Source organism: Cololabis saira, chromosome 15 (assembly GCF_033807715.1).
Source record: "Cololabis saira isolate AMF1-May2022 chromosome 15, fColSai1.1, whole genome shotgun sequence".
Lineage (NCBI taxonomy): Eukaryota > Metazoa > Chordata > Actinopteri > Beloniformes > Belonidae > Cololabis > Cololabis saira.
The window spans coordinates 30,737,846-30,765,104 of record NC_084601.1 but is presented as its reverse complement, the minus strand read 5'-3'; the positions used below and the strand labels follow the sequence as shown (position 1 = coordinate 30,765,104).

The 27,259-nt window shown below is 40.1% G+C and overlaps 1 protein-coding gene across 4 annotated transcripts in view; it reads right to left on the bottom strand.

The window, feature by feature from the left end:
* Window positions 1-1,470: 1,470 nt before the first annotated feature.
* zmym4.1 (zinc finger MYM-type containing 4, tandem duplicate 1) overlaps window positions 1,471-27,259 on the bottom strand; it is a 59,454-nt gene continuing 33,665 nt past the window's right edge. For all 4 annotated transcript variants that reach the window (XM_061741277.1, XM_061741278.1, XM_061741280.1 and 1 more), the window contains 16 exons: window positions 23,103-23,253; window positions 22,834-23,006; window positions 22,610-22,754; window positions 20,643-20,741; window positions 20,505-20,542; window positions 19,942-20,092; window positions 13,255-13,367; window positions 12,778-12,997; window positions 11,852-12,106; window positions 8,159-8,268; window positions 7,886-8,063; window positions 7,335-7,486; window positions 6,028-6,142; window positions 5,704-5,952; window positions 2,732-2,861; window positions 1,471-1,895 (listed from right to left, as the gene is read on the bottom strand). In XM_061741277.1, the coding sequence (XP_061597261.1) occupies window positions 1,649-1,895; window positions 2,732-2,861; window positions 5,704-5,952; window positions 6,028-6,142; window positions 7,335-7,486; window positions 7,886-8,063; window positions 8,159-8,268; window positions 11,852-12,106; window positions 12,778-12,997; window positions 13,255-13,367; window positions 19,942-20,092; window positions 20,505-20,542; window positions 20,643-20,741; window positions 22,610-22,754; window positions 22,834-23,006; window positions 23,103-23,253 (2,526 nt within the window). In that variant the 3' untranslated portion in view covers window positions 1,471-1,648. The remainder of the gene's footprint in view (window positions 1,896-2,731; window positions 2,862-5,703; window positions 5,953-6,027; window positions 6,143-7,334; window positions 7,487-7,885; window positions 8,064-8,158; window positions 8,269-11,851; window positions 12,107-12,777; window positions 12,998-13,254; window positions 13,368-19,941; window positions 20,093-20,504; window positions 20,543-20,642; window positions 20,742-22,609; window positions 22,755-22,833; window positions 23,007-23,102; window positions 23,254-27,259) is intronic.

Below are 27,259 nucleotides of genomic sequence, written 5' to 3'. Positions count from 1 at the left end.
ATGCAACGTATCATTGCTCTCGCCTTTCTGTCTGTGAAGAGGACAATACTTATGAACTGGAAGATTCGCAAACCAAACTGCTTTCACAAATACAATTGGCTGAACTTTTTCTGGACTTATTGTCAATGGAAAAGGCAACCTCAATCCTTAAAGACAATGAAAATTACCAATTTGCCCCATGGACTGTCATTACACAACACTTGAGAACAATGGAATATGACCTGTTGTGTTGGTCACATGCTTCTTATTTTATTTTACTTATTCTTCTTTTAGAGCTGGACCTAAACTGACGCTAGAGGCACCATCATTCTTAAAGTTTATCTGTACCACCCCTTCCCCCCACCCCCTTGTCTTTCTTCTTTTTTTTTTTGTGTTATTGTAATGTTTCTTTTTGATTATGTGAAATGTGTTAACCTTTTTTTATTAATGTATTTATTGTTCTTGTCTTTGTTTTGAAAAATAAAAATAATAAAAAAAAAAAGAGTCAAACGGAAGTGGTGCCAAAAGACAAAAATAAAATAAAAATAAAAGTGAAAACGACTGAAAAGTTGACTTTCGCTCTTTCTGGTTTGCATTTTTTTTTTTTATTATTCAAAAAAACATACAATAAAAAACATTGACATTTATAAGGACAGGGTTAAAATAACCAAGATATACACGTAGGGACAGAAGGTATTTATTGTCATAATAGGGTGCATTTTTCAGAAAACTAATGCTGAAATGGTGCTTTGGATGAAAAGAAAATCCCCAAACAGACTCAAATGTGGAAAATTGGGTTTCTTTTGTGTCTCTGATGAGTCTTCAGCATCATAAAGCCATTTCAGGTACATTCAAATCCAAAATGTATTTAAATCAACTCCCAACAAACATTGTTTTTAAAACAGTAGTGATGAAGATGTGTCCATTTATATCTGATGTTGATGGAAATTGAAATGGACATTTTGATTCAGTAACGTCAAAGACAAAAATGACATCAACCTTTTCAGAATAAAAGTCTGATGATCACAAAACAACTGTAAATCTACATTTAACGTGACTGGCAGAAGTGGGAGGTTAAAAATCCATCCTCAAACATGTAAACGCTATGGTGTTAATGATTTTCAGGAATTATTGTTGCATTTTAAATCAAGACTGATTCCCTAAATCCACAAAAGATACTTTGTATACAACAACTATTGCAAAAGTACCAAGTTTTAAAATGTACTGCAGGTTTGACACTGAACAGGGAGGATGACGGAGTACATTCACATCACAGGGAGATGTTTTTGGATCATCTTCGGAGGAAGACGTCTGCTCAGACAGAATTCATTCGTCACAGTACTCCAGCTCTTCATCCCGGAAGATTCGCCTTACCAGAAATCTCCTGTCCCATGTGCACTGAAAGGTTAAGGACACATTAAAGGGAACAAAAAAAAGCTGCCGCATCCATGACAGGCAACACCCAAACGCAGAAGATCCGTCTTTCTGAGCAGAGTCTACCGCCTCAGTCCCGCCTACAGAAACTCCTAATCAAAATGTAGTTCAGGTGCTTTAACAGTTCAGCACACCGGCGAGTGTGTTTTAGTGAGTGTTTCCATTTATTTACAGACATTTACAGAACTAGTTGCAACACCAACAAAAAGGTCACTTCGGTTCTCATCGCTCTGCGTTACTCCGAATCCTCGTCTTCCTCGTCGTCTGGTAGAAACGACGGGTCCCGGGACTCCAGCCAGTCGGAGCCGTGGTCCTTCCTGCTCTTGATGTGCAGCTCCCGGACGGAGAGGATGCGGGTGAGCATGGCCTCCATGGTGGTGTCGTCCAGGGGGGTGGAGGAGAACCAGAGCGGGCTGTTGGGGACGCAGCAGCGCTCCGGGTGGAGGTAAAACATGTTGGTGCGCTGCTTCACCGACTCAGAGCTGAATGGAACAAATGCAGCAAACAGAGAAGAAACATTAACAACTTCAGAAGATTTGGTCAATATACAGGACTGTCTCAGAAAATTTGAATATTGTGATAAAGTTCTTTATTTTCTGTAATGCAATTAAGAAAACAAAAATGTCATACATTCTGGATTCATTACAAATCAACTGAAATATTGCAAGCCTTTTATTATTTTAATATTGCTGATAACGGCTTACAGCTTAAGAAAACTCAAAAAGAGATAAAGACAACTATTGTGCAAAAAAACCCCAAAAAAACCCATCATGTCCCAGACTATTACAATAGATAAGAAAATAAGTAGCTGGAGGGAAATTAATACTATCAGCTAAGGTTACAACTCTGTCGTCTGCTATTCACCAATGAGACAAATAAAGCTTGTAATTAACACGCTGTTTTTTCTTCTTTTTGTGATTTCAGGGTTGAAGCCTGAGGCAGGAACTGTTAAAGTCAAACTGAATGATAATATGCTGAGTTATTTGACTTCCAGCCACTTTATCTGGTGTGTTTGTCCAAGTCTGAGAAACTCTGTAGCATGATGTCAGACATGTTTAGACGGTTTTACTTCAAATCAAGTAGATTTATTTTCTTTAATCCCATTTAAACTGACTGTGGACAAAAAACTAAATGTTAATGGCTTTGAATTTCTGGGGGTCAGTAGACTACAAACTTAAATAACATCAATGATGGAATCACTAAAATAAAAGCCAGTTTAGTGGTTCTCTTAAAAAATAAAAGCCACGAGGTTCTTGTTAGGAAGTGACATCATCACATGGATGTGTTTTCTTGCACAAAGCCTCTTAACGTCACTCACCACTTGGAGAGGTAGAACTCGTAAAGCCTGACCGGACAGCGGAGAGGGTTGTCGGTGTTCTCCATCATCTCCAATATCTCCTCTTTACTCTCCTCCTCCTTGCGCCTCTTTGCTGGAACCGTATCTGGATCTGGGGAGCAAACATTTGAAGAATGCTGAACAACAATAGAGATGTGATTAAAACACATCTTGTTGCTGCAGACAGAAATCCTAGAGGCTTGTTTGACCTGACTAAACTGCTTGAATTTCAGTAGACATTTACACGAGGAAAATGTCCTTAAGACTAACTAGAAAGGACTGGAAATGGGAAGACTCTGGTGAGGACTGAATCTGATTAACCTCCACTGCATGTGAGGGGTCACTTCTTTATAGCAAGACAGATGACAGGAAACTGACCAACACGACAATATGTTGTGAGTAATTTAAACATTTAGACTGACGTTACAGGAGGTTCTGGAAAAGTTATTATCAAGATATGTATTTAAATTATTTTTATTTTAATGCTCCTCTTCCCTGTGGTTTCTATCAGCATCTCACTCTGTTAACTTTTATTGGAAATGAATGTGGTTAAGACTACAGGAAAAGTCATTAATCTTTTAATACAGTATTTCAATACAACAGAATTCCTAAAGTTTTTTTCCCCGCTTTCTTTCTATCGTCAGATGATAAAACAAGTGTGAGATACTGGATAAAGTGCAGCTCACCGCAGGAGAGAAAAACTTCACATCTAACAACACTTCAACCTCTAGTTTTGTCTCCAAGCGTTTTGTCCTTAATGGCGTCTGAAAAGTCTCTTAATCCATCTACAGTCAACCGGAAGCTGAGTTGGAGAACCTAGTAATTTCCTCGTAATTTCCTGATCCTGCGTGATTGTAGAACATCAGCTCCATCCTGGTTCAGCTAGTTTCCATATGAGCTTGTATTCAACTGCAGCACAATAACACAGAGAAGTGGATGATGATGTTGAACTCACTATAAATGTTTTCATCCATCAGCTGAGATCAGATATGTGTGGCGACTGCACTACCGCTATTTCTACACTATTGGAGGATTGACTCCAGTGCTTTTAAGGATTGACACGACTACTAATTAGTCCCAAAGTATCTACCAGAATAACCAGCCCATACCTGCCAACACTCCCGATTTATGCGGGAGTCTCCCGATTTTCAACCATTTCTCCCGCCCTGCTCCCGATTTGTAATTTCTCCCGCTTATCTCCCGATTTTAAAGTGAAATCAGCCCCCCCAAAATTAAGAGCACATTTTTCCCTTTCCAACGATACCAATATTGTGTTTGTACAATTTAAAACTGCGTTAATTTGGGGCTGATGCAGCTGCGTCTCTCTGCCTGCAGTCACTGCATGTGTCCAGCATGTCCCGCCCACAGCTCCGTCTGATTGGTTACACACAGAGACAGGCACGGGGAACAGCCAATCAGCGGTGAAGGCTGTCCATGCTCTGTGAGAACAAACAGAGGAGCGGAGGATTAAGTTTTGCCGGTTAGAGAAGCTCCGCAGAGCATATGTATGTTTCCAAGGTAAGTTAAGGCAGCAGACTCTCCCGAAATTGTAATAAACATCCCAGTCCTCTACAACTCACAACTACTAGTAACGTTACTGTGAGCGTGTCTGTTAATCACCTCAAACAAGGTTGCTGATAATATTGACATGAAAATAGTCCGTGATAGTAGGTGTGTGTGTGTGTGTGTGTGTGTGTGTGTGTGTGTGTGTGTGTGTGTGTGTTGTTTTAATTTAAGAATACGTTGTGACTTTGTTATACTGTACATTTTGTACAATGAATATGGCTTGCATTGTGTTCAGTGAAGCAAAGCATACATAAGTCTTTGTGGCAACAACAAATAAGATTTTCTAAAGTTGATATCTTTCTAGTCATAATTGAGTACAGTATAATGATATAGGCTTTTATACACTGCTGTGTGTTTAATTGTTATAGCTAATGATGCCATATGATGAGATGAGATGGTAAAATAGAAGTAGGCGTGTTGCCAGGATGATTCTCTCACACGTACATCGTCGTCTACCTCACACTAAAAAACTGCAGAAACTTCACTCATCCCCGTGATCAGCCCCAAACATTCTGATCAGATTACCCCTATTAAATTGTTATTCTAGCTTTTCAAAGTGCACCAGATTGATGCATTTAAATGCATTATGCTCAAAAAATTTCAAGAAATTTGGCTCCAAGAAGGCTTTAGAGTTATTTTGGGAGGTACATTTTAGCACATTTCATTGTAGCTATGCATTTAAAGTTCATTTAAAGTCGTCTTTTTTTATATCAGGGCGGGATGTTGTGAGTGGAGCATTCCAACCGCTACCCCAGAAAATCTCCCTCTTTTTCACAGCCCACTGTTGGCAGGTATGCCAGCCTCCAACACCCCCCTCCACCTCAGAAAAGTCATGAATAGTAAATGTTACTGACTTAAATTGGACTTAATTTGGAGAGGAAATGGGAATTTTAAATATTAAAGATACAATAATTAACTTGAAATTGCATTATTTACCATTATAGTAATCAGATTACACTGAAGAACTGCTGATCACCGGATTCTGTCACCTTGGTGTGCAACGGCATCTTAATTATCCGAGTCCGAGACAAGACCAAGACCACAAAAAGTGGTCTCGAGAACTACAAATCTACCACGTAATATGTGATATTTCAATTATTTATTTCAAAAGTATACAATTACTATTTCAGTTAAAACAGATGTGATTATATAATGGCTGCTTTGCTTCTGTTTAAAAAAAAAAAAAAAAAAAAAAAAAAAAAAAAAAAAAAAAAACACCCAAGAAAAGAAATTTACTTCCGTTTTTTGGGTGTTTACCAACTCAAAAAGTTCAACAAACGTCTCAGTCTGAAAATATCTTATTATTAAAATCATGTTTACTGATTTATTACTGATGCGTTTTAAAAGCCCACGACTACAGTTTCCGTGGAAACCGGCCCCAGCGGTACCTGACTCGGCGTCGTTCATGGATAAGGGCGGGTAGAAGCGCAGGAAGGTGGTCTTGCTGTTGTCGGGGTTGGTTTTGGTGCAGCGCATGACGTGAGCGAACGACAGCTGGCGGTGCTGCTCCACCGTGATGAAGCCGAAGTACTTGCAGCAGAAGAAGAGCAGCGTGTTGAGCAGGACGATGGGGGAGTACGCCCCCAGCTGCTTGCAGTCCCACAGGAAGTCCTCCTCCACCCGGGAATGGACGTAACCTGCAGAGGAGGAGGCACCGCTCACGGGTCTGGCTCAACGAGTGAGGAAGAGGAACCGACAGAGCGTCGACTCACCGCTGGCTGTGATTTGGGGTTGGAAACCTTTCAGTCGCTCCGTGAATTCGGTGGAGAACTTGTTGTAGAAGCGATCCATGAAGATGTTCTCCACACGGCCGTTCTCAAACAGATACTGCAGAGACACAGAAGCAACAACGTCCAGGTACGTTCAGAACCAGCAGAACGCCACACTGATGAGGTGAAGAGCAACCGGAGAGTGAGGAACTATTTTCCTCTAAATGTGTGATTAAAAAAAAAAGGTACTCGTCAATCTGAGCGATGCATCGATGCTCTGAGTGCAGGTGATGCTGATGCTCTCACTCCTGCTGCTTTCAAAAGTCTGATACTAAAACTCAGTTTCTGGCTAGAAGGCCTATGTGTGGCATACCTGTCAAGATTTGGATTTAAAAATACGAGAAATTCTCCTCCACCCGCTGTCACCAGCCCAACCGAGGTCCAGTATTACATTTTAAGACGTATTTAAATGTAAAATAACTACTACTATGTCAAACATTTATAAACATTTATAAACTACAATTATATGCACAGAATCTGATAGCCCGACCTTTGGTGACACTGAAATGCTGTGGACATTCCTGTGTATGTGATTCCTATAATATAGCCTAAATGAAAACATAAAGGGAATTAAATCACATTTATTTATATTACATATTTTAAAGTATTTAAATTCACAGTTACAAATCTTTCGGTCTCTTAACTGTTCACCATCCTGCTCCTCTTTAGGAAAGTAACTTCGGTTTCCCATTTTTAGAGATATTTACACGAAGTCTTTGCTTTTTTAGCAGAAATGTCTTCTCTCTCTTTACATCCATCCATCTCTGATTTGTTGTTTCGAGTTTGTTCCCGTTGTTGCCACTAACCTTGTGAGAATTGCCACTAAGACTAAAGCAGGGAGCAGTTCTCGTGAGGTTAGTGACAATTCAGTTTAGCTATTTAAAAATGATTAGATTATAAAACGGGAAAATACTAATACGGGAGGACGGCGGGAAAGAGGAGTGAAATACGGTAGTTTCCCGGCCAAAACGACACTTGACAGGTTTGTAGTATGGTTGAGACAGAAAACTCTGACTCTGTTAGATCCAGAGAAATATCCACTGTGCAACTAAATGTAACTTAAACTCGATTTAAGTTGAATGAAGAAGAGAAGCTGACAGAAGAGCTGCGACGTACAAGAAGCTGACCAGTAACCACGATGCTTGAAAACAGAAGTGTTGAAACGCGGCGAGTAGCTGGTGTAGGCAACTAATATTTGTCCACAAGCCATTAGGCTGCGAGATGCATGAGACAGAAGAATGATGTCTCACCTGTTGGATGCCGAGGCAGAGGTAGAACAGGCTGTCGGGGGAGTAGGGATCTCCGTTTGGTCGTTTCACCTCACCGATGAAGCAGCACAGGCCGTAGCTGAGCTCCGCGGTGGTGCAGCGAAGAATATCCTCCCTCAGTTCCAGAGGGCGCGCTGGGATTAAAGGTGGTAAATTCATCTTATTAGAAAAAGTAATAACAGGGAGTAAAGGTTCAGATGGGCAAAAGTCTAAACATTTCCCTACAGGGTTCATCATGTTTGGTTGGGGGGGCTCCTGGTGTGGATAGATCCCCAAGACATCGTTTCTCACATCAGCGTCAAGCCAGGTATTTATTCATTTATTAATTTATGTTTTTTTTTTTTTTTTTTATGACATTCGTGATGTGTGGGTATTAAAGTGAGAATGTGTGACCAGATGTGTGTTTATAAACATGACTATGTGAGTTTTTCTATGTTAATGTTGATTTTATTATGTAAAGCACTTTGCGTTACTCGTGTATGAAAAGGCCTTTATAAATAAGGTTTGATTTGATTTGTCGTGGTGGGACTCACAGCCAAAGCGAGGCTGCTCCACGTTAGGCTGGGTTTTCCTCCACTGGATCCATCGCTTCCACGCATCGACTCCATATTGGCTCTTCAGCTTCGGGTTCTCTACGGACACAGCCTTCTTGGAAGATGCTCTTGGAGAAGTCTGATCAGGAGGTTTCGACGTCCGCTGCAGCTTACGACCCTGAGAAAGAAAAAGGCCCACTCATCATGTACGGGATAAAAAAAAACAAACAATAATACGGTAAAATACGAGCAGCGTTAAAAGTGAAGAGAGACCTTCTTATCTCTGGCTTTCCTGGGAGCTTGTCGTCGCCGTGATGTCGTCGGTGGAGGACTCGGGGATCTGTCGTTCTGGGCCCTCAGCCGGGCCAACATCTCCAGAGTTTCTGGCAACGAGATCAGGAAACATTAACAAACCAGCATGTCAGAGCTCGGCGGAGCCTCTTAATCTGTCACCTGGACGTTTCTGAAACTCAACAACCCCGACTGTTGATTCAGCTCATCTCATGTTCCCACCAACCATCCCACTGCAGAGCTGAATCCACCCATGAGAGTCGATCTACACCAGTGATTCTCAACCGGGGGTCCACGGTAGAGATGCACCGATCAGGATTTTGAGGGCCGATCACCGATCCTGAAAACCAGTATCAGCCGATCCCGATTTTGCCGATCACAGCGAGAAATCCATAAATTCGCTAGCTTACGACGCGTTTAAACCCGATGTCTTCTACAACAGAAAGTGGCTGATGAAAAAAGCATATGAATCCATTACCTTACGATGTAGTTCTTTATTTTTCTTGCTGTCGTTTATAGGTCTTTGTTACAGGTGAGTTAGCGGCGTGACTGCACCTCCTGTTCCTTCTCTGCCTTAGCTGCAGCCAACTTTGGAAACTCAATATACTCCGTGTGAAAAACTTTCAAATGTCTTATCAGCTTCATTGTGTTGAAATTCTTTTCCAACATTCCTCCTCGGGGTATCTCCTTTGGACCTTGAAAACTGCAAATTTGTTGTCCTTTTCAGACATTGTAAAACTCCCATACCGGCGAGACAGCTCAGTCTGAGGTGTGGGAACACATGCGTGGGCGGGCGTTTTGTTGTTGTAAACGTCATCAGATCGGCCCGCTCTGAACTATTATTTTCCGATCTCCGATCAAAACCGATAGGGGCATTATCGGGCCGATCAATCGGTGCATCTCTAGACCACGGACCATAATAAAAACTTTTTTTTTTTTTTTTTTTTTTTTAAAGATCCTCTGACATATATAGAAATAGATTATTATTTTACTCAAATGTGACAGAGACCTTTATCTATCTATCTACATGATCTTCTTTTTCTCTTTACAAGCGTCATTCGTTGTATTTACGAAAGAAATCTTACTGTCTATCTTACTGTGTGGAATTGTGGGGATCCACCTTTAAAACCACCTTAAATGCAATAATAAAACTTCAAAAACGAGCCATACGTACCATCAATAAGGCTGATTACTACGCTCACACAGATCCACTTTTTCTAAATTCTCATGTTATTAAATTTTATGATTTGTTTTATTTTAAAATCATGCAAATTATGTTTAAAGCAAAATCAAAAATGCTCCCTGACCCAATACAGAGGTTCTTTTCAATTCAGGAGACTCGTTACAATCTCAGAGGTGTCTGTAATTTCACAGTACAAATGGCTAAAAAAGGTATGAAAAGGAGATGTGTCTCCATCGTTGGAGTTAAATTCTGGAATGATGCCAACATAAATTTAAAAACATGTCATTCTTTTGTTGTATTTAAGAAAATGGTTTGTCAAGCTATTTTTGAAGCTTATAAGTGCAATTGACCATCTGTCAATGTTTCTTTGCTTTTCTATTGTTTCTTTGCCTTTTGTTGTTTCTTTGCTTTTCTATTCTCTTTTTGGTTTTCTGGAGGTTTGTAGCCAAAAATAGAAAGTTGTTAATATAGGATAGGCTTTTATAAGCAGTTTGCTTCTGCCTATGCCTTTTCAGTTATTGTTCAACACATTTTTTTGGTTTAATAGTTAATGCTGTGTACTAGGGCTGCACGATTAATCGTTAAAAAAATCCCGATCTCGATTCATGCTTGAACGCGATCTCATTTCCATATGACGACGATTTAAAAAAAAAAAAAAAAATATTATTTTTTTTTTTAAAGATGGCTGCATAAAAAAAGGACTAGGCCTATGTTCTTGGTTGTTGTAGTCCTGTCATGGTCAACTATCATGTTGTCATGTTTGTTATATTTTGTTAATGATTGTGGATTACATTTGGAGAAACATCTACCTTTCTCATCACCTGACACATATTGCACATAAATATTGTTAAAATTGTTATTGTTAAAATTATTTAAAGACAAGAGAGGTGTTTGTTTTTATGTTCAATGTCAGCTGTTAGAGCAAAAAGCAGCCAGAGGAATAATTTGTTGCCTCAGAACTACAGGATCTGTTACAAGTCCCCTTTCTGAAAGGGTGTTCAACTCAGGGAGGAACAAATATTGTTCAAAATTGTTATTATTGTTTAAATTATTCAAAGGTTTGTGTAAAGAAGACAAGAGATGTTTATTGTTATTATATTTTTGTTCAGCTGTTGCAAAGTTAAAGTAATAAGTGCAATAAATTTTATATTGGAAAAAAATCGTGAGAGAATCGTGATCTCAATTCTAAGCAAAAAAATCGTGATTCTCATTTTGTCCAGAATCGTGCAGCCCTACTGTGTACAATGTTTTTTTTGGTGTTGTTTTGTGTTGAAATGACTGAATAAACTTCATTCATTCATTCATTCATTCATTCATTCATTCATTCATTCAAATGTTGCACCTGTTTGCATTGTTGAAGTTACTGCACGACACTGGTGATACAAACTTAACACGATCTGCAACCTTTTCAAATTAAGAGCTCCCTAATCTCAGCATACACCCTTCATTTCTTTAAAATGCTTTTATTGTGAAGTATTTGCAGGAAGCTATTGAGGGAACGCCAATTTACTTGCGAAGTTCAAGTTTGCGCTTTAAATTGCAATACTGTAAAAAAAACTAAGACAAAGAAGAAGGAGAAAAAAAATTAAGTAGAGGATGATGGCTCGTATTAAAAAAAGGCTATTTGTTCCGAACTCTGGAAACGAAAAAGAAAACAGACGACCGAAAGAGACTTTGGAAAGAAGAATATATCATGTTGGGATTTACAGGAAGTCATTTGGACACTCAACACCGATCATCAGAGAGCAACTCACTTTTCAGCTCAGAGCAGTTCAGCGCAAAATCATACATGTGCCGCAAGTAAGACTTCAGCAACTTCTCTTCAAGCTTCGTACCAGGTGGTTAACAGAAAGTTACTGCATCTATTCTGCTTCATAATGTTGAAAGGATGCTGTATATATGTATCCTGTTTTGTTGTATTTTTCTACCAAGGAGCTGCTGCTGGTTTAGGATTTATTTTTGTTTTGTTCTGGAAAAGGCCGTTTCTGCTGTTTCTGTCAAATTCCAGCCCCACCCTCAGATCGGGTCCTGAGAGTTGATCACAAATGTGCAGGGGGGGTCCAGGACCCCAAAAAGGTTGAGAACTACTGATCTACACTGACCTCCATGTTAAAATGTTCAACTTCAGAGCTGATGTACAAGATATTCACAGCCTGGATAAAAAAAAAAAGTTTGATATCACACGCGTGAGAAGTCTGAGGGAGGTTTGTATAAAGCAATTCATTAATTTCTAATATGCTTGATCGACAGTCCGCTCAGCCTATGGCTAGCCGCCATCGCTTCTTCATCACCATGCTGCCGCGTTTGGCAACTCAACCAGCCGTTCGTATGAAGCCGGTAGTTTCTAATTTCGCCTTGCAGACATTAATTTGTGGACCTGTGAGGGTGCTAGTCGTCACAGATAACTTTGACTGACAGGCGATGGGCGTGTTCCCGTTGGCTCTCCAGAAACCAATCAGTCAAGTGTTGCATTCATGCTCTACGGTTCTCACCAACAGTGAAGTCGGCCTCAATGTCCAGAGGAGGTGGACCCGGAGGGGGACCTGGAGGCGGTTCATGATGCAGGGATTCAGATAAAGAGTCGCTGGCGGCGCCGACGGGGACGTCCATAATCGTGCTGAGCTTCTCTGAAACAAACGGTCGACCCTGCGACCTGAGACCCGCGTCGGAGGAGGTGTCCTCCCAGTTGTTCAGGAAGCTTGCCAAGTCGTCTGTATCCAAGTCATCGCTGTAGTTACTCATGTGGTCTGGAGGTAAACATGACAAGAAGTGCTCAGAAATACTAAAAAGGAACAGGAAACATATCTCATATGTTTATGCGGCTCATTGCTGAAAAATACGAAGCTCTATAAATAGAGGTGATCAAAAACACTTTTAAAACGTGTGTTTGTTTAATTGACCAACAATTGGTGCAAAAATGTCTTGTTATCCAGGTAAAATACTGATAAGGTACAAAACATTAAAAATAAATAAATCAGTGACACATCGTGGGTCATATTACAAATTGATAGAAAACACAACAACTAGCAAGGACTAATTAAATACCACAGAAATGTTTGTAACTGTTTGACAACCTTCTGTTAAACATATCTAGTTTCCTAGTGGATAAAAATGACTCTTTAATTCACTGAGGACTAAAGTTGCGGCTTGTTGTGTGTGTGTGTGAACACTTTCTAATCACCACATTACCGCCCTCTTGGTGCAAATAACTATTTTAATTATACTCTGCTCCATGAATTAAAGATGCTTCTCTCACGGTGGCATAATGAATAAAGTTTACCTGATAACCAAGAAACCAATGCAGACCCGCAGCCTCCAACAACATCTGATCAAAACCTTTGATTTAGTCTTAATTAGGAGTCACAAAATAACAAAAAAAAAACCCCTCCTTTGTTTTCCGACACAAAAATCAAATTACCATCTGGCGCCTCTTGTCTCTCCGTCTCTTTCCCCAGCTGCTTTTCTTTCCGCGGCTCCTGCTTGTCGTTCTTCTCCTCTTGCTCCGCCACCATCTCAGCCATGAGGATGAGCTCTGCCTCGAACGGATCCGATGGGATCTTTTGTTTGATCTCCTTAATGGTTTCCACGATGCGTTCGGCGCTATCCATCGTCACAGGCAGAAACATTGGCACGGGCAGCTGAAGAATGAAAGAAGAAGAATTGAAATGGAGAAAGAAACCACAGTGCACCAGTGTCTGAAATACGGATTTTCATTTTGAAACCGAGTCCCTGTCGTGATGCATATTTAATGCTCATTTCTGTCTGCATGAATCAGACCTTAAGAATACAGTGAAATACAAATCTACCACCGTCCACTCCTAAATACGGACAGTTAAAAGCAACAACAACCATCCCCCTGATGCAACTACCAAGACGGCAGCAGGGTTAGACGTACAGGTATCGGGAGGCCCACGGGGTTGGGGCTGTACTGGCTGTACATGTTCATGGGCACCGGGAGGTAAATCGGGACTGGAATCGGCAGCACGATGACTTTGGGGAAGGAGTCATCTGGAGGGAGACAAAAGGAATCTTTTAAAGTTAAAGAAAAAACAGATGTCAACATCAAAACACAGTTATTTTAGTTATTCATGTGTGATAATTAAAAATGACTCTTTAAAACCAATCAGATAAAACTGTATGTAGGTCTAAGTGTTTTTGGATGCGTATATATACCTATAAAAGTGCACATGGTTAAATGTGTATGCATGTCCCCTATTTACTTATTAACCCTCCGGGACACCTAGGCGCATTTTACGCGCTTTTCACTTTTCATTTTTGGATAATTTTGGCTGAGTTCATCCATATGGCATGAATTTTGGTGAGATTGTGTATTTTTATATGATCTTTATATTTCCAGCTCAGTTCCTACAGTAAGTCTAAAATACACTCTGTAAAATACAATTGTTACACTCTGACCCCTTAGCGCAAAAAACGCGCCATTGAAACCCATTCAAACTTCAATTTTTGATCTTGCTTCCATTAAAGCATAATAAATGCATTTTATTATATCTAGGTGTCAATCTGGTCTTTTGCCTTGGAATTGATCATATTTACTACTCTGAACCAGATTACCTCATTTTTACCATATTTGGCATATGGAGAAAAAACATGCTATTTCCACTGGATGGCACCGTCACAATTCACCCCTCCCCCTCCCTTAATGTGTGTGTGTGTGTGTGTATGTGTGCATGTACAGTTAGTATATGGGTGTGTGTGTGTGTTTGTGTGTGTGTGTGTGTTTGTGTGTGTGTGGTGTGTGTGTGTGTGTGTGTGACCTTATGACATTATGAGCAAAGGCTTTCAAGTGCCACTGTTTCCATTCATTCACATCGTTTTTGTGCAGAAGTTTAAAGCCCCTCTAAGATTATTTTGTATAAATGCACACCACACACACCTACACAAGAGGTCCATAAACACAAATAAATCCAAACATGGGGCATTTTGAATCACATGAAAGGTGCAGCCATAGAGAGAATCATGCTTTTTGTTGAGTCGTTTACACAGCTGCGACTGCAGCCAAAGTTTATAAAAATGCAACCTGTGGAACTAGTCATTTCTTATTTGGCAAGATGGAGAGAGCCTATTGAGTGCACAACGCTTTGGACATAGCGATGGAGTCTGATTCTGATCGCGGGCAATAGGAATCTGACACAGAGAACACAGATACTACAGACGAGGAACCGGTGTCTGAATCGTCTTCTGAGAGCTTGGATGTGTACTCTGACAGTGAGGAAGATGAGACTTCCAGAAGTGGGGAAATTCAGTGGCAGTGAAATTTGCTTTCATCCTTTGGACTACCGTGGATCCCTCATGGCAACGGGGAAAAAGTTAGCGGAGGAGGCTGTTCATTGAGGAGCTGGGGAAGACTCTTGTAGCTCCACAAATGGCAAGGAGACGCCACCTCCCTGCACACCAGCTGCTGCGGCCTTGGTGTTGGTGCTGAACTCAAAGGAGACCCAGGTCCAAGCTCAAGTGCAAGCCCATCCCCAGACACCACCCAGAGGAGGAGGCAGTGTGTTTTGAGCACCAGCAACAAACTCCTACGTGTACTCCACCTGCAGAAAGTGCGACAGTCCCATCTGCAAGGAGCACTACCAAATTGTTTGCAGCTCCTGCCTCACCTGAACTGACTCACACACACTCACACACACACACACACACACACACACACACACACACACACACACACACACACACACACACACACACACACACACACACACACACACACACACACACACACACACACACACACACACACACACACACACACACACACACACACACACACACACACACACACACGCGCACACGCGCACACGCGTACACACACACACACACGCACACGCGCACACGCACACGCACACACACACACAGTCTCTTTCTCTCTGTCACAATTTTGTTGCTGTTATTGAATGTTATTTAGTCAGTTTTGATGTTCCTGGCTCACTGTTCCTGGTTCATTGTTCATTGTTTCACTTCTGGGTAAAAAAGTATGTGTTATAGCTACCTTTTGAAATGCATAAAAAATAATAATGCATGAAGATCAATGTTGCTGCTCTGTGTTCCCTGTGTTGTTCATCTAAAAACATGGCATCATGACAAAAACCTGGCATTTAAAGGGTTAAATCTTTAAAAAATAATGAATATTTGATATTAATACTTAGGTCAGATATTGGTGAAACAAATTAGCTCAATAAAAGTGGAATATAATATTAATGTATAATATGTTTTATAGCTACCTTATGAAAAGCGCGTTTTTTGCGCTAAGGGGTCAAAGTGTGAGTATTTGACACTGCACAAAAAATAATAATGCATGAAAATCAATATTGCTACTCATCATTGACATATCCCAGGCTGTAATAACCCAAAACAAAAAAATCTACTTTGCATGTAGTATATTGAAAATAATTCAATTTTTCTGTTTTTTTCATCTAAAAACATGGTGGCATCGTGACAAAAACCTGGCATTTAAAGGGTTAAATCTTTAAAAAATCATGAATATTTGATATCAATACTTAGGTCAGATATTGGTGAAAGAAATTAGCTCAATTAAAGTAGAATATAATATTAATGTATAATATGTTTTATAGCTACCTTATGAAAAGCGCGTTTTTTGCGCAAAGGGGTCAAAGTGTAACTATTTGACACTGCACAAAAAATAATAATGCATGAAAATCTATGTTGCTACTCATCATTGACATATCCCAGGCTGTAATAACCCAAAACAAAAAAATCTACTTTGCATGTAGTATATTGAAAATAATTCAATTTTTCTGTTTTTTTCATCTAAAAACATGGTGGCATCGTGACAAAAACCTGGCATTTAAAGGGTTAAATCTTTCAAAAATCATGAATATTTGATATCAATACTTAGGTCAGATATTGGTGAAAGAAATTAGCTCAATTAAAGTAGAATATAATATTAATGTATAATATGTTTTATAGCTACCTTATGAAAAGCGCGTTTTCTGCGCGAAGGGGTCAGAGTGTAACTATTTGACACTGCACAAAAAATAATAATGCATGAAAATCAATGTTGCTACTCATCATTGACATATCCCAGGCTGTAATAACCCAAAACAAAAAAATCTACTTTGCATGTAGTATATTGAAAATAATTCAATTTTTCTGTTTTTTTCATCTAAAAACATGGTGGCATCGTGACAAAAACCTGGCATTTAAAGGGTTAAATCTTTAAAAAATAATGAATATTTGATATCAATACTTAGGTCAGATATTGGTGAAAGAAATTAGCTCAATTAAAGTGGAATATAATATTAATGTATAATATGTTTTATAGCTACCTTATGAAAAGCGCGTTTTCTGCGCAAAGGGGTCAGAGTGTAACTATTTGACACTGCACAAAAAATAATAATGCATGAAAATCAATGTTGCTACTCATCATTGACATATCCCAGGCTGTAATAACCCAAAACAAAAAAATCTACTTTGCATGTAGTATATTGAAAAAAATTCAATTTTTCTGTTTTTTTCATCTAAAAACATGGTGGCATCGTGACAAAAACCTGGCATTTAAAGGGTTAAATCTTTAAAATATCATTAATATTTGATATCAACACTTAGGTCAGATATTGGTGAAAGAAATTAGCTCAATTAAAGTGGAATATAATATTAATGTATAATATGTTTTATAGCTACCTTATGAAAAGCGCGTTTTCTGCGCGAAGGGGTCAGAGTGTAACAATTATTAAAGGTGTCCCGGAGGGTTAATTCATTTATTATTACTGTTATTGGTTTTAGTGAGTAGAAGTATATGTTTGTAAACATATTGTTACAAATCAGGGCTGTACGCTTACTTTTTTTGAATGGTAGCACTGGTGCTAGCAAGTTAAAAATTTTAGTAGCACAAATAAAAATTTACTAGCACACCCGGGTGGACAGTTAGTACGGGTGTAACGATACACTAATCTCACGATACGATACACGATATTGAGGTCACGATAACGATACGATACGATATTATACCAGTATTTTTTTAACAAGCTTGAATGAGGAACATGTGACTGGAAAAAATTGTCTTTTATTTGAAAGACACAAAATACAAAACAATGCTGTGCGTTTGCCCTATTGTTACAGTTTTTAATGCTTTATAACTGTTTAAGTTTTAAAGAGAAAGCCAGGCAAACCTCTTTACACAAACTGAACTAAAAGTAAAGGTCAGGTTTGCATTATGCATCTTCAGTTTCATACAATGAAAATATTTTGCCACAAACTGAATAGTTTCTCTCATGTATGATTTGACTTTTTTCTTTTCCAGACATTTAACCACTAAAATTAAATAAATAAATAAAAGTAAATAAATACATACAATTTTACATCATAAAAAAGATTGATTCATGCTCACCTTATAAGTGTAAGAGGAGATTTATTTTGGTTATTTTGGTAATTCAGGGTTCATTATTTTATAAATATATTCTTTATATTCTGATGTAAATCAGGGACTATAATGACACTAGTCAGTTTATCTGTAGTTGTTAATGTTTTAGATTGGGCGGAGTGATACAGCACTAGGTGCTGTGTTGATGTTCTAAAATCCTACACTGTTGAGCGGACAGTAAAGTACTCTCAAACTCAGCAGAAGTTGTCCTCTGTTTACTCACGACCCGAAAAAGGTTTAATTTAATAAGGTAAGGCTTAACTCTACACCAGACTTAAAAGTTCAGAGCTCAAAACCCCCCTAGAGTCCCGTGATCGGGACCGCAAAAAGGTACTACTTTCTTCTGAGCGGAGTAAGATTTTGGTCCGCGTTTCGAGGCGCAGTCGGCGCGCGCGGTCGGATCATGGATGTATTAATAGTATTAATAGCCTTTCCACACGGCGCCCCGACCGTATGGTCGCGAAAATACGGTATTTATATATGAAATGTCAGAATAGGTAATTTTTTTGACGATACCCCAGGGTGCCGCGACACCCCGGTTGAGAAAGGCTGATGTAAGTCAAGAGACATTCATAATGATTTTCAAACTTTTTTTAACATGACCCCAGCGCAACTCACTCGCACAAATGCGAGTGGATACATATTTCTCTTCGCACCGGATGATTTTTATTCGCAAATGCGATGAAAACTGTCGCACTGTACAGCCCTGCAAATGAGTGCGTATTTATGAGCATATATGTAAAGGTATTTGTACCATTTCAGTATATGCACTTCCATCTGTATGCGCCTGTATGCGTCACTACTTGAATCTATAAGGTTTTGGTCAATTTTAAATATTTTTTCTTTTACTATTAATGTTTATCCATTATGTCCTTTCCCCTTCACCCCCTCCGTAGACACAAATATTCATACACATGCAGGCACACGCAAACATACACATTCATGCACGCATGTACACAAACATAGATACACACTAATATGAGTATCATGAAGAAAAGGCTTTTTCCTTCTCTTCCCTTTGCTATATTTACTTCCATTATATGCATCGTCTCATGTTGCCCATCTTCCCGTTCTGTAATAATCTACCTCACATTCACTGAGATCACAACCCATCACTCTGCACCATCACTGTCTAGTCTCTTCCTCTGTCTTGTCCTGTCAAGTTTCACAGCAGAGTTTTTATTTTCCTCTGGCAGAATCAGCATCTCATCTCCTCATAAGGTATCTTTGATCAGTCCGTCAAAGACCGGCGGAGGGATTTAATGATGATTTAATGAGCCATTCACAGTGTGTACTTAGATTTGCAGGGCTTAATCTTGGAGAAATGTTTGATCAATCTGTCAAAGAGGACTGGTGGAGGGAGGCCACATTCACTCTCACACACGCCTACGCACAAAAAACTAATAACTGCTGCAAGACTGAAACGCAAAAATGTTTTTGCCAATCAAGCCACGAACCATTGAAATATATGGAGACATGGGCCGCTGGCTTGCACAGTGGTTAAAGCAAGCGGCCCATGTATTGAGGCTACAGCCCTCCTACAACAGTCGCAGGTTCAAGTCTCGGCCAGCGGCCTTTTGCTACATGTTGTCCCCATTCTCTCGCTTCTCTGGCATGTTTTCATTAAGTTTTTCTTCTGGCAATTCTAAAAGGGACTTTTTGTTTTCTTTAAACTAGATTCATAACACCATTTGTTCTTTTCACATGACATACCAAAGAGTAAAACTCACTTTTCTGCAGGAACTGGTATCCTTTGGGCATGATGTTCCACGTTGCCTCATGAAACTCATAAAAACTGTGCAAGCAAATCCTAAACTGCTGCACTGTGAGGTCCCCCCACACGTGGCCTGCTCCACGTAGGACTGGTCTGCCCTGTCACAGTTTGTTGTAGATGTCTACAAGTCGCCCATTTGGTGTAAAAATAATAAAACTAGAGGCTTCAGAGACTAAAATTAACCTGCCACAATTACAAGGGCTCCAGAGATCCATCGCTACTCTTCTTGGAAGAACTTATCACAAGAAAACACCACTTTTTTTTTTTTCTTTTTTTCGTATCAGGACTTGATGGAAAGCTGCAGATCTAGTCACAGAACCTTTTTGAGAGCATCAAGACAATTGAAGTTGCGGCTGAAGGTGGTGAAACAGATGTGCTGTGGGAGAATATACAGATGTTGCTTTTACCCGTCTGAGCCTCAACATCAGCCGTCTGCGTTTTGCAGGAGACGCCTTTGTTCTGCACCAGCGGCCTGCAAAGCAAAGCCTTGTTCTTCAGGATTTTGGGGGGAGGAGGAGGAGGAGGTTGACACTTCGGCGTCTCCGTCTGAATGCTGATCTGAAAAGAAGGGTAAATCACATCAAAATAAGAATTTATCATCATTTTAAAAACATCCAAGTGAAAAAACAGAGCAGGAGTTTCCAGGCACTGAATAAACTGCAGGAGAAACTTAGTTTATTTAAATATAAAAACAATGAAGTAGTGATATTTTGCTGTGTTATTTCAGCAGATCTGATCTGTTAAAACAGGTTCTCCTCGTCATTGTGATCAAAAAATTTAATAATTTATACACATTATATTGCATTTATTAGTATGTTTCAAAATCTCAACATCCTGTTTTCTTTAAATTTTCTATAAAAAATATACTAAAATCTCTTTATGTTGTACAGTGTGTGCCAACTTTGATTTATCAACTAAATATCTTTAATATAGCATACGTTTTTTTAATTATTACAAAACACCAACTTACATGTCCGAAGTTCTTTGATTTGAAGTTGGATGCCGAGCCTGTGGAGACGACCACAAAACATGAAACGTTACGCATCAGCAACCGAAGAGTGACAGAGCAGCATGTTTGTCTTGTTTACTGGTTGTCTGGGTTTTGTACTTTGCTGGGAGGGTTTGTCAGAAGCGTTGGCCCTTCCTCCCCGCGAGGACGCGAGCGACATGACGTTGGCGATAACAGGACTGGGCTCCCCGATACCGTCTAGAACCAAGAGACAAGGGAGCTTTAGATTGGGACCGAAAGGTCGGCGTTTGTCTGTCATTAAAACGTAAAAACAATTTCAGCTCCTTGTTTCATTAATTATCCACCTAACAATCTAAATTGCATCGTTTCTGCAGATTTGTTGACTGCACATTAATGCTGTTACACCACATGTGAGAGCTGTCCAACTAGATCCATGTCTGGAGCCTGAGAAGGTCTGTTAAGTCCACAGAACATGGTTCATTACTCCATTTAAAACGAGTCGTATGTCTGTTGTAGTCCACCCACCTCAGCGTTGATGTAAAGAGTGGTTACTGAACGGAGTGCTCATTTTTTTAAACCAGGGTGGCTGTTTTTTTGTTTGTTTTGATTTCTCCCATCAATGAGACTTTTCCATTTGCATAATTATATAATAATCTATCTGCATTTGTTCTCAGAGAAGGAGCCTGAGCAGGCTGCTGACCATCCTGGAGAATGAACACCACCAACTGCACAGTACCTTCAATAAACGAAGAAGCAGATTCAGTGACAGACTCCTGTCACTGCCATGCTCATCAAACAGGCTGAGGAACTCTTTAGTTCCCAGGGCCCTTCACCCCAACAACGACGGGGCTGGACGGAGCTGGACGTCTCCACACAAGTTTACCTCAGCGTGTCCCATCACCCACCAACAGAATCATTTTTGTACTTTATTTGTAATTTATTTATTTATATCTTGTACTTTGCACTATTCACCCAAGCTACACTGTCTCTACTCCCTCTGGACACGTCTTCCTAAATGTATTTGTGTATGTGTGTCTGAATGTGTGAGTTGTGAGTCAGTTGTCTACTGTTAAGTGTTTTTTAGCTACTGGATGCCCTAAATTTTCTTCTGGATCAATAAAGTATCTAACTTGAACAATGTTTTCTTTCTCTCCCTCCTCATTATTGTCGGCTCCACAAGCGTTTTCAAAAATACCTTCAAAAAGCCGTCTGTGGCAGCGACGCACCAGAGCGGCAGTGATGATTTCGTCAAAGCCATCCATTTCAGGCGTGACAGATTATGTTTGATAATAATAAACACCCCAAATAATCTAAAATACTTGGGATGAAATAAAAACATGAAAGGAGCAGGGCTGTTCGATTTTGCCCCAAAAAAAAAACCCTATTTTTTTCTCTCAAAATCCGATTTTCGATTACGATTATTTTGTGAATTGACAAAAGGCAAAGAAATTATTTCAAATATGCTGTTTTTTTATTGAACATTTGCCCCATTGGGCTTTAAGTGCAAACTTTGCTCTTATTAAACCAAAAATGAATGAATAAAGTGCAAAACTCTGTAAAATAAGTTGAAAAAAAGTTTTAAAAAACATAATAAGATATAAAGTTTTATCTCTGAAAAAAAAAAAAATCAGCAAATCAGCACTTGCAAACATACAGTAAGTTATATTTCCAATTAAATAAAACAAGACATTTTCTAATTAAACTAAACTGGGTCTTTGCATGCTAAATAATAATGCAACCCATGAAGGAGGTAGAGGTGTGTAATGTCAGTCATTACATTTGCTATTCCCATTTGCAAGTTTTTTGCAAGGAACACGAGCCGGTCTACGGCATCTGGCTTGAGGGATGCCCGGTGGCATGTTACAACGCCCCCTCCTACACTAAAGAGCCTCTCCGATGGGGTACTTGTCGCAGGTATTGAGAGGTATTTCCATCAATCATTAATATGGTATCAATCATTAATATGTGTGCAGACAAGGTAAAAAAAAAAAAAAAAAAGTGAAAAATCGATTTTACGATTTTCACGTTTTAACATCGTTCTAATTACATAATCGCGATTACGATTTAAAATCTATTAATCGAACAGCCCTAGAAAGGAGTTTTACCTTTTGTCATTTCACCTTGAGTGGCCACCTTATCGATGCAGAACTTCAGCAGGCAGTTCTGACCGCAGAAGTGTTTAACCTCTCCCAGCATGGGAAGGCTCTGCTTCAGTTTCCCTTTACGTCCGCAGGCGTCACACTTGGCCACCTGAGAGAAAACGGTGTGTTTGAGTCAGTCCGTCATCACGGCAGTGCAGCGGTTTCATGATCCTGAGAGGTTTGCTTACATGGCAGAAGAGCATGGTGTATTTGGACCTGCACTCCTCGGAGCAGAACTCCTCCACCGAGCCGCCGTACTGCGCCGTCACCAGTTTCTTGGACACGCAGTGGCAGTAAACGCAGGACTGACAGTGTTTCCCCCATTTTTTAGCCATCTCGTGTCTGGAGAGGAGTTTACAGCCTACGTGCAGGGAGAGAAGGACCTCCGGATCAGCGTGCTTCACTTTGATCATAAACAGATTTAAAGGTAATAATCCCGACCCACGGGCCTCCTTACCATCGCTGCAGAAGTAGCAGTCCTTGTTGTTGATTCTTTTCACCTCCCTGGTGACCTTCTCAATCTTACAGTATTCACACAGGCTCATCACAGAGTTGGCCTTCTTGTACGCGTTTGAACAGTCGGTGCTACACACAAAAACCATCTTGTCCTGCACACAGAGGGGGTGGAAATGTTCAGAAACAGTTACCCATAAATACAGACTCTGACATGATGAGACCTGTCAACCAGAAGAAAGGTCCATCTTTAAATCCCACCTTTGTAAAAGACATAACATTCTGCATTTGCTGAAAATATCCTCAGATTAACTTTGACCTCCACAGAGACCGTCCATCAGGTTAAACAGGTTGGTCTTTTTGTCCTTTTTGCTGTGGTGTGTTCATGTCTGCGCTTTGTCTTCTGTTACATCATGTTACTTTTTAAAGGGTGATTTATCTTTTATTGGAGTTGTTTTAAGTATACAAATTATAAAGATTTTAAGTTAATTCCATAAAAAAAAACTTGACCAGGTCTTTAAAATATGTAAATATAACCTCAAATCCATTACACGTGACATTTCATATCTTGTCATTATTCAAAAAAAAAAAAAATTGAATTAAACCATTAATTAATGCAAAAAATATCAGCCAAACAAAACAAAAAAACAAACATGATAAAATCAAAATTTCAATTGTTTGTCAAATGATTTTCCTCCAAATAGCTTTTAGTCCTTATTTCATTGCTAATATGAACTTTATCTATGCTCTGCTTGCTCAGCAGGGTGACAACGTTTAAATTCTGGATTAAGTTTGTTCTCCAAAAATGTTGCTTATTGTTCCCCTTTCATACTTGAGAACTTATGAGATGTGAATCCTGGATCTTCCCGACTCACAGTGGAAGAAAAGGTCCACATAAGAGACGAGCTTGGATGTGTGTGAATAGCTCGCCACATCTCCCGACTACTGGCCCTGACTACAGTTCGTTAAGCTGCTCTTATAGCTCTGGTCCTTCCAACAGAGAAGCGAGGCGAGTGCTGTGTGAACTGGCAAAGTGCCGAGAAGCAGCAGGAGGTGCGAGAATAGCTGAAAACTCAGCACAGATGATGTCAGGAGGATGGTGAGAAACAGCACGGAGGTCCATCTGGCTCCGACGGTCAGACCACAGAACACCCAACTAAATGAACACTCTCACGTTTAGGAACTCAGACGAGCCTCAACCAGGCTGTTATGTCCCGTCTGCTGAAGCTGGTCAGCATCTCTCTCCTGAAATCTCACCCCAAAGGGGTGGGTTTGGGTCTGGAGGAACCAGGTCCAAGTTGCAACCAAGGTGAACCACTTTGGGCCCTTAACCATAACTATAACCACAACTGTAAAACTGTAAAGCCCACTGCTCCTGGTCCAACTAAAGGGGTTAAAAGAAGAATAGAAGAAGAATAATTACCAATTGTGGGATGAATAAAGGCTTATAAAAATAAATACAAATAAAATAATCTGTGTATTTATTCAGCGCTCATTGAGTAAATGAAGCCGCCACTTACTAGAGACATTATGGACTTGCTACTGAATAGACTTAGGCCCAATCTCAATAGCAGAGAGCCAAAAAGCTGTTTTAATTTCAGCTGTAGCGCTGTTAATATGGCACTTTATTAAGTTTTAATATTTTTTCAGGCATAAAGGTAACCTTAAGATCCGCAACCGGGGCTCAGTTTATCCAAATAACGCCTGTTAAGAAATTTGACCCGATGTTTTCGGAGATGAGAAGAGCCGCCGCAACCGGGGAGCAGCCTCAGCTCACAGCCCGAGAAGAGACGTGTCGGCCGGGTCAAGCTGCTGCGGCGTCCCGGGAGAGAGTTTCTCTCCCGGGACGCAGCTCTGTTGAGAATTACGCTAGCTGAAATAAATCATTTAGGAAGATGTTGGTTTAATAGATGAAATCTAACAGTTGTAGCTACGCCTGTTAAGAAATTTGCTCCGAAATTTAGAGGTTTCTGTCTGCCGTCTCCGGAGTTTAGGTCCGCGTTAAATCGACGCAGAGCCTACGGCGTAGGGTACGGCGCGCGACGCCAAGATGCTGACTTGACTCGCCAAGTCAGCATCTGAAATCCCTCGATTTGAAGGGGCTATTCTCAGCCCCTAGCCCTCGTTATGCCCCCTCCCCCTAGGTGAAAAGAGGAATTGGGACACCACTACCTTCACGGGAACGCGCAAAAGTTAGGGTTAGTGAAGAAAACGAGGGCGAGGGGGAGTATTGGGACGCAGCCTTATACGCAGACGAAAAGGACCACATTCAGAATTGTGAAATATTTTAAATTCTTGTGGATTGTGTTCATCGTTTACACTGGTCTAAGGTCAAGCTTTCATGGATCAATGCTGATATAGATCCCACATGTGATAGATTCAGCCGGGCCCCTGCTACTCTTCTGCACATGTTTTGGACTTGTCCTTAACTTTATTTGTTTCGGCTAAACATCTTTGAGACTTTTTCCAAAATATTTTTTATTTTTTTATTTCACCTTTATTTAACTAGATAAAAAAGACCCATTGAGGTCAAGACCTCTTTTACAAGGGTGACCTGGCCAAGGAAGGCAGCAGCACACGTCCACACACAAATAACAGCCAGGTGCAAAGTGTAATTCGACCTTAAAGCATAATGGCTTTTAGTTTTCTGAAGAAATAAACATAAATAACCAGGAACCAAGCCAAGAAGAGCCTTATAAATCAGAGTCATCCAGTGTGTAAATCGTCTAACATTCAGAGAAGGCAAGCCAGCTTTAGCATACAATTCACAGTGGTGAGTGAGATGGCTACAACCAGTTATGAACCTTAGAGCACAGTGGTGGACCGGAGTCAAAGACTGTAAACAGCTGGCTGACGCACACATGTACACAACATCGCCGTAATCAAGAACAGGCAGAAAAGTAGCTGATATTAGAAACTTTGGTGCTCTGAGGGAAAAACATGCCTTGTTTCTGTAATAAAAACCGAGTTTCACCCTTAGTTTAGAGACCAAATTTTGTGGGAATATATGGGAAAACGGTCGAGCCGTCACCATATATTGCTCTGTTTGGCTCCTGTGGACTCTCTATTTATGCGGCGGGAAACCAACACGATGGCCTTTTGTCATGGCTCATCTCAAACTGGAAAGGATCAGGTACACTGTTTGGGGATCCACTGAGATGTTTTAAAGGAACTGGCAGCCTTTCCTGTACTTTGTGGAAGGTATGGATGCTAATAATATAATGTAAAGGTTTTCATTCATTTTCATTTATATTGGCCCTGTGTCTGATGATTATCTGGCAATATATGTTTTTTATTCTTTTTATGTCTGGTTTTTGGGGGTTATTTTTCTTGTTTGTTTTCTTTCTTCTTGTTTTTGTTTCTCTTTTCTGTTTGACTGTATAATCCTGTTATAATGATTAAAAACTAATTGTAACTTTTAAATATTGCTAGGAAATAGCACCCCAGCTGGCTGGGCACTACCATGTACAAGTGGATGCACTGTGTCTGTGTCCCTGTTTTTATGCTATGTTTGTCAAATTGCCATGTGTGTCTTTTGCTGCAAACACATTTCCCCACAGGAACAATAAACATATATCTATCTATCTCATAGAAAGACCTTGATCAAAAAAAAAAATCTTGTGGATTTATATTATACGTGTTTGTTGTTTAAATCAATCTGGATCAAATAGTCTTAAAGGGATTGTGACATGAAAAACAAATTTTTCTTGATTTTTTGTGTTTTGTTGGGTGTCTTGACATCAATTACACCCAAAAAACAACGAACCTTTAACATTCAGTGTATTGTGTGCTTTCTGGGATTTTCCGCATAACTATGCAAAAACGGCGCATGTGGTTTGGTGGCGGATCGTTACGTAACGATCCGCTAAATCACCGCCCCCTCCACCCAGCTCCCTGTCTCCTCTCCTCTCCAGCGCACCATAAAGGCTGATTTATGGTTCCGCGTTACACCGACGCAGAGCCTACGGCGTAAGGTTACGCGGCGACGCGCACCGTACGCTGAACCCTACGGCGTAGGCTCTGCGTCGATTTAACGCGGAACCATAAATGAGGCTTAACACGCCTCTTTTGTTCTAATCACCGGAGGAAAACTGCTAAGAAGACCCGCGGCCACTGACTGGACTTAAGATAAGGGTACACTGCTGCTTGCATGCCTTTATT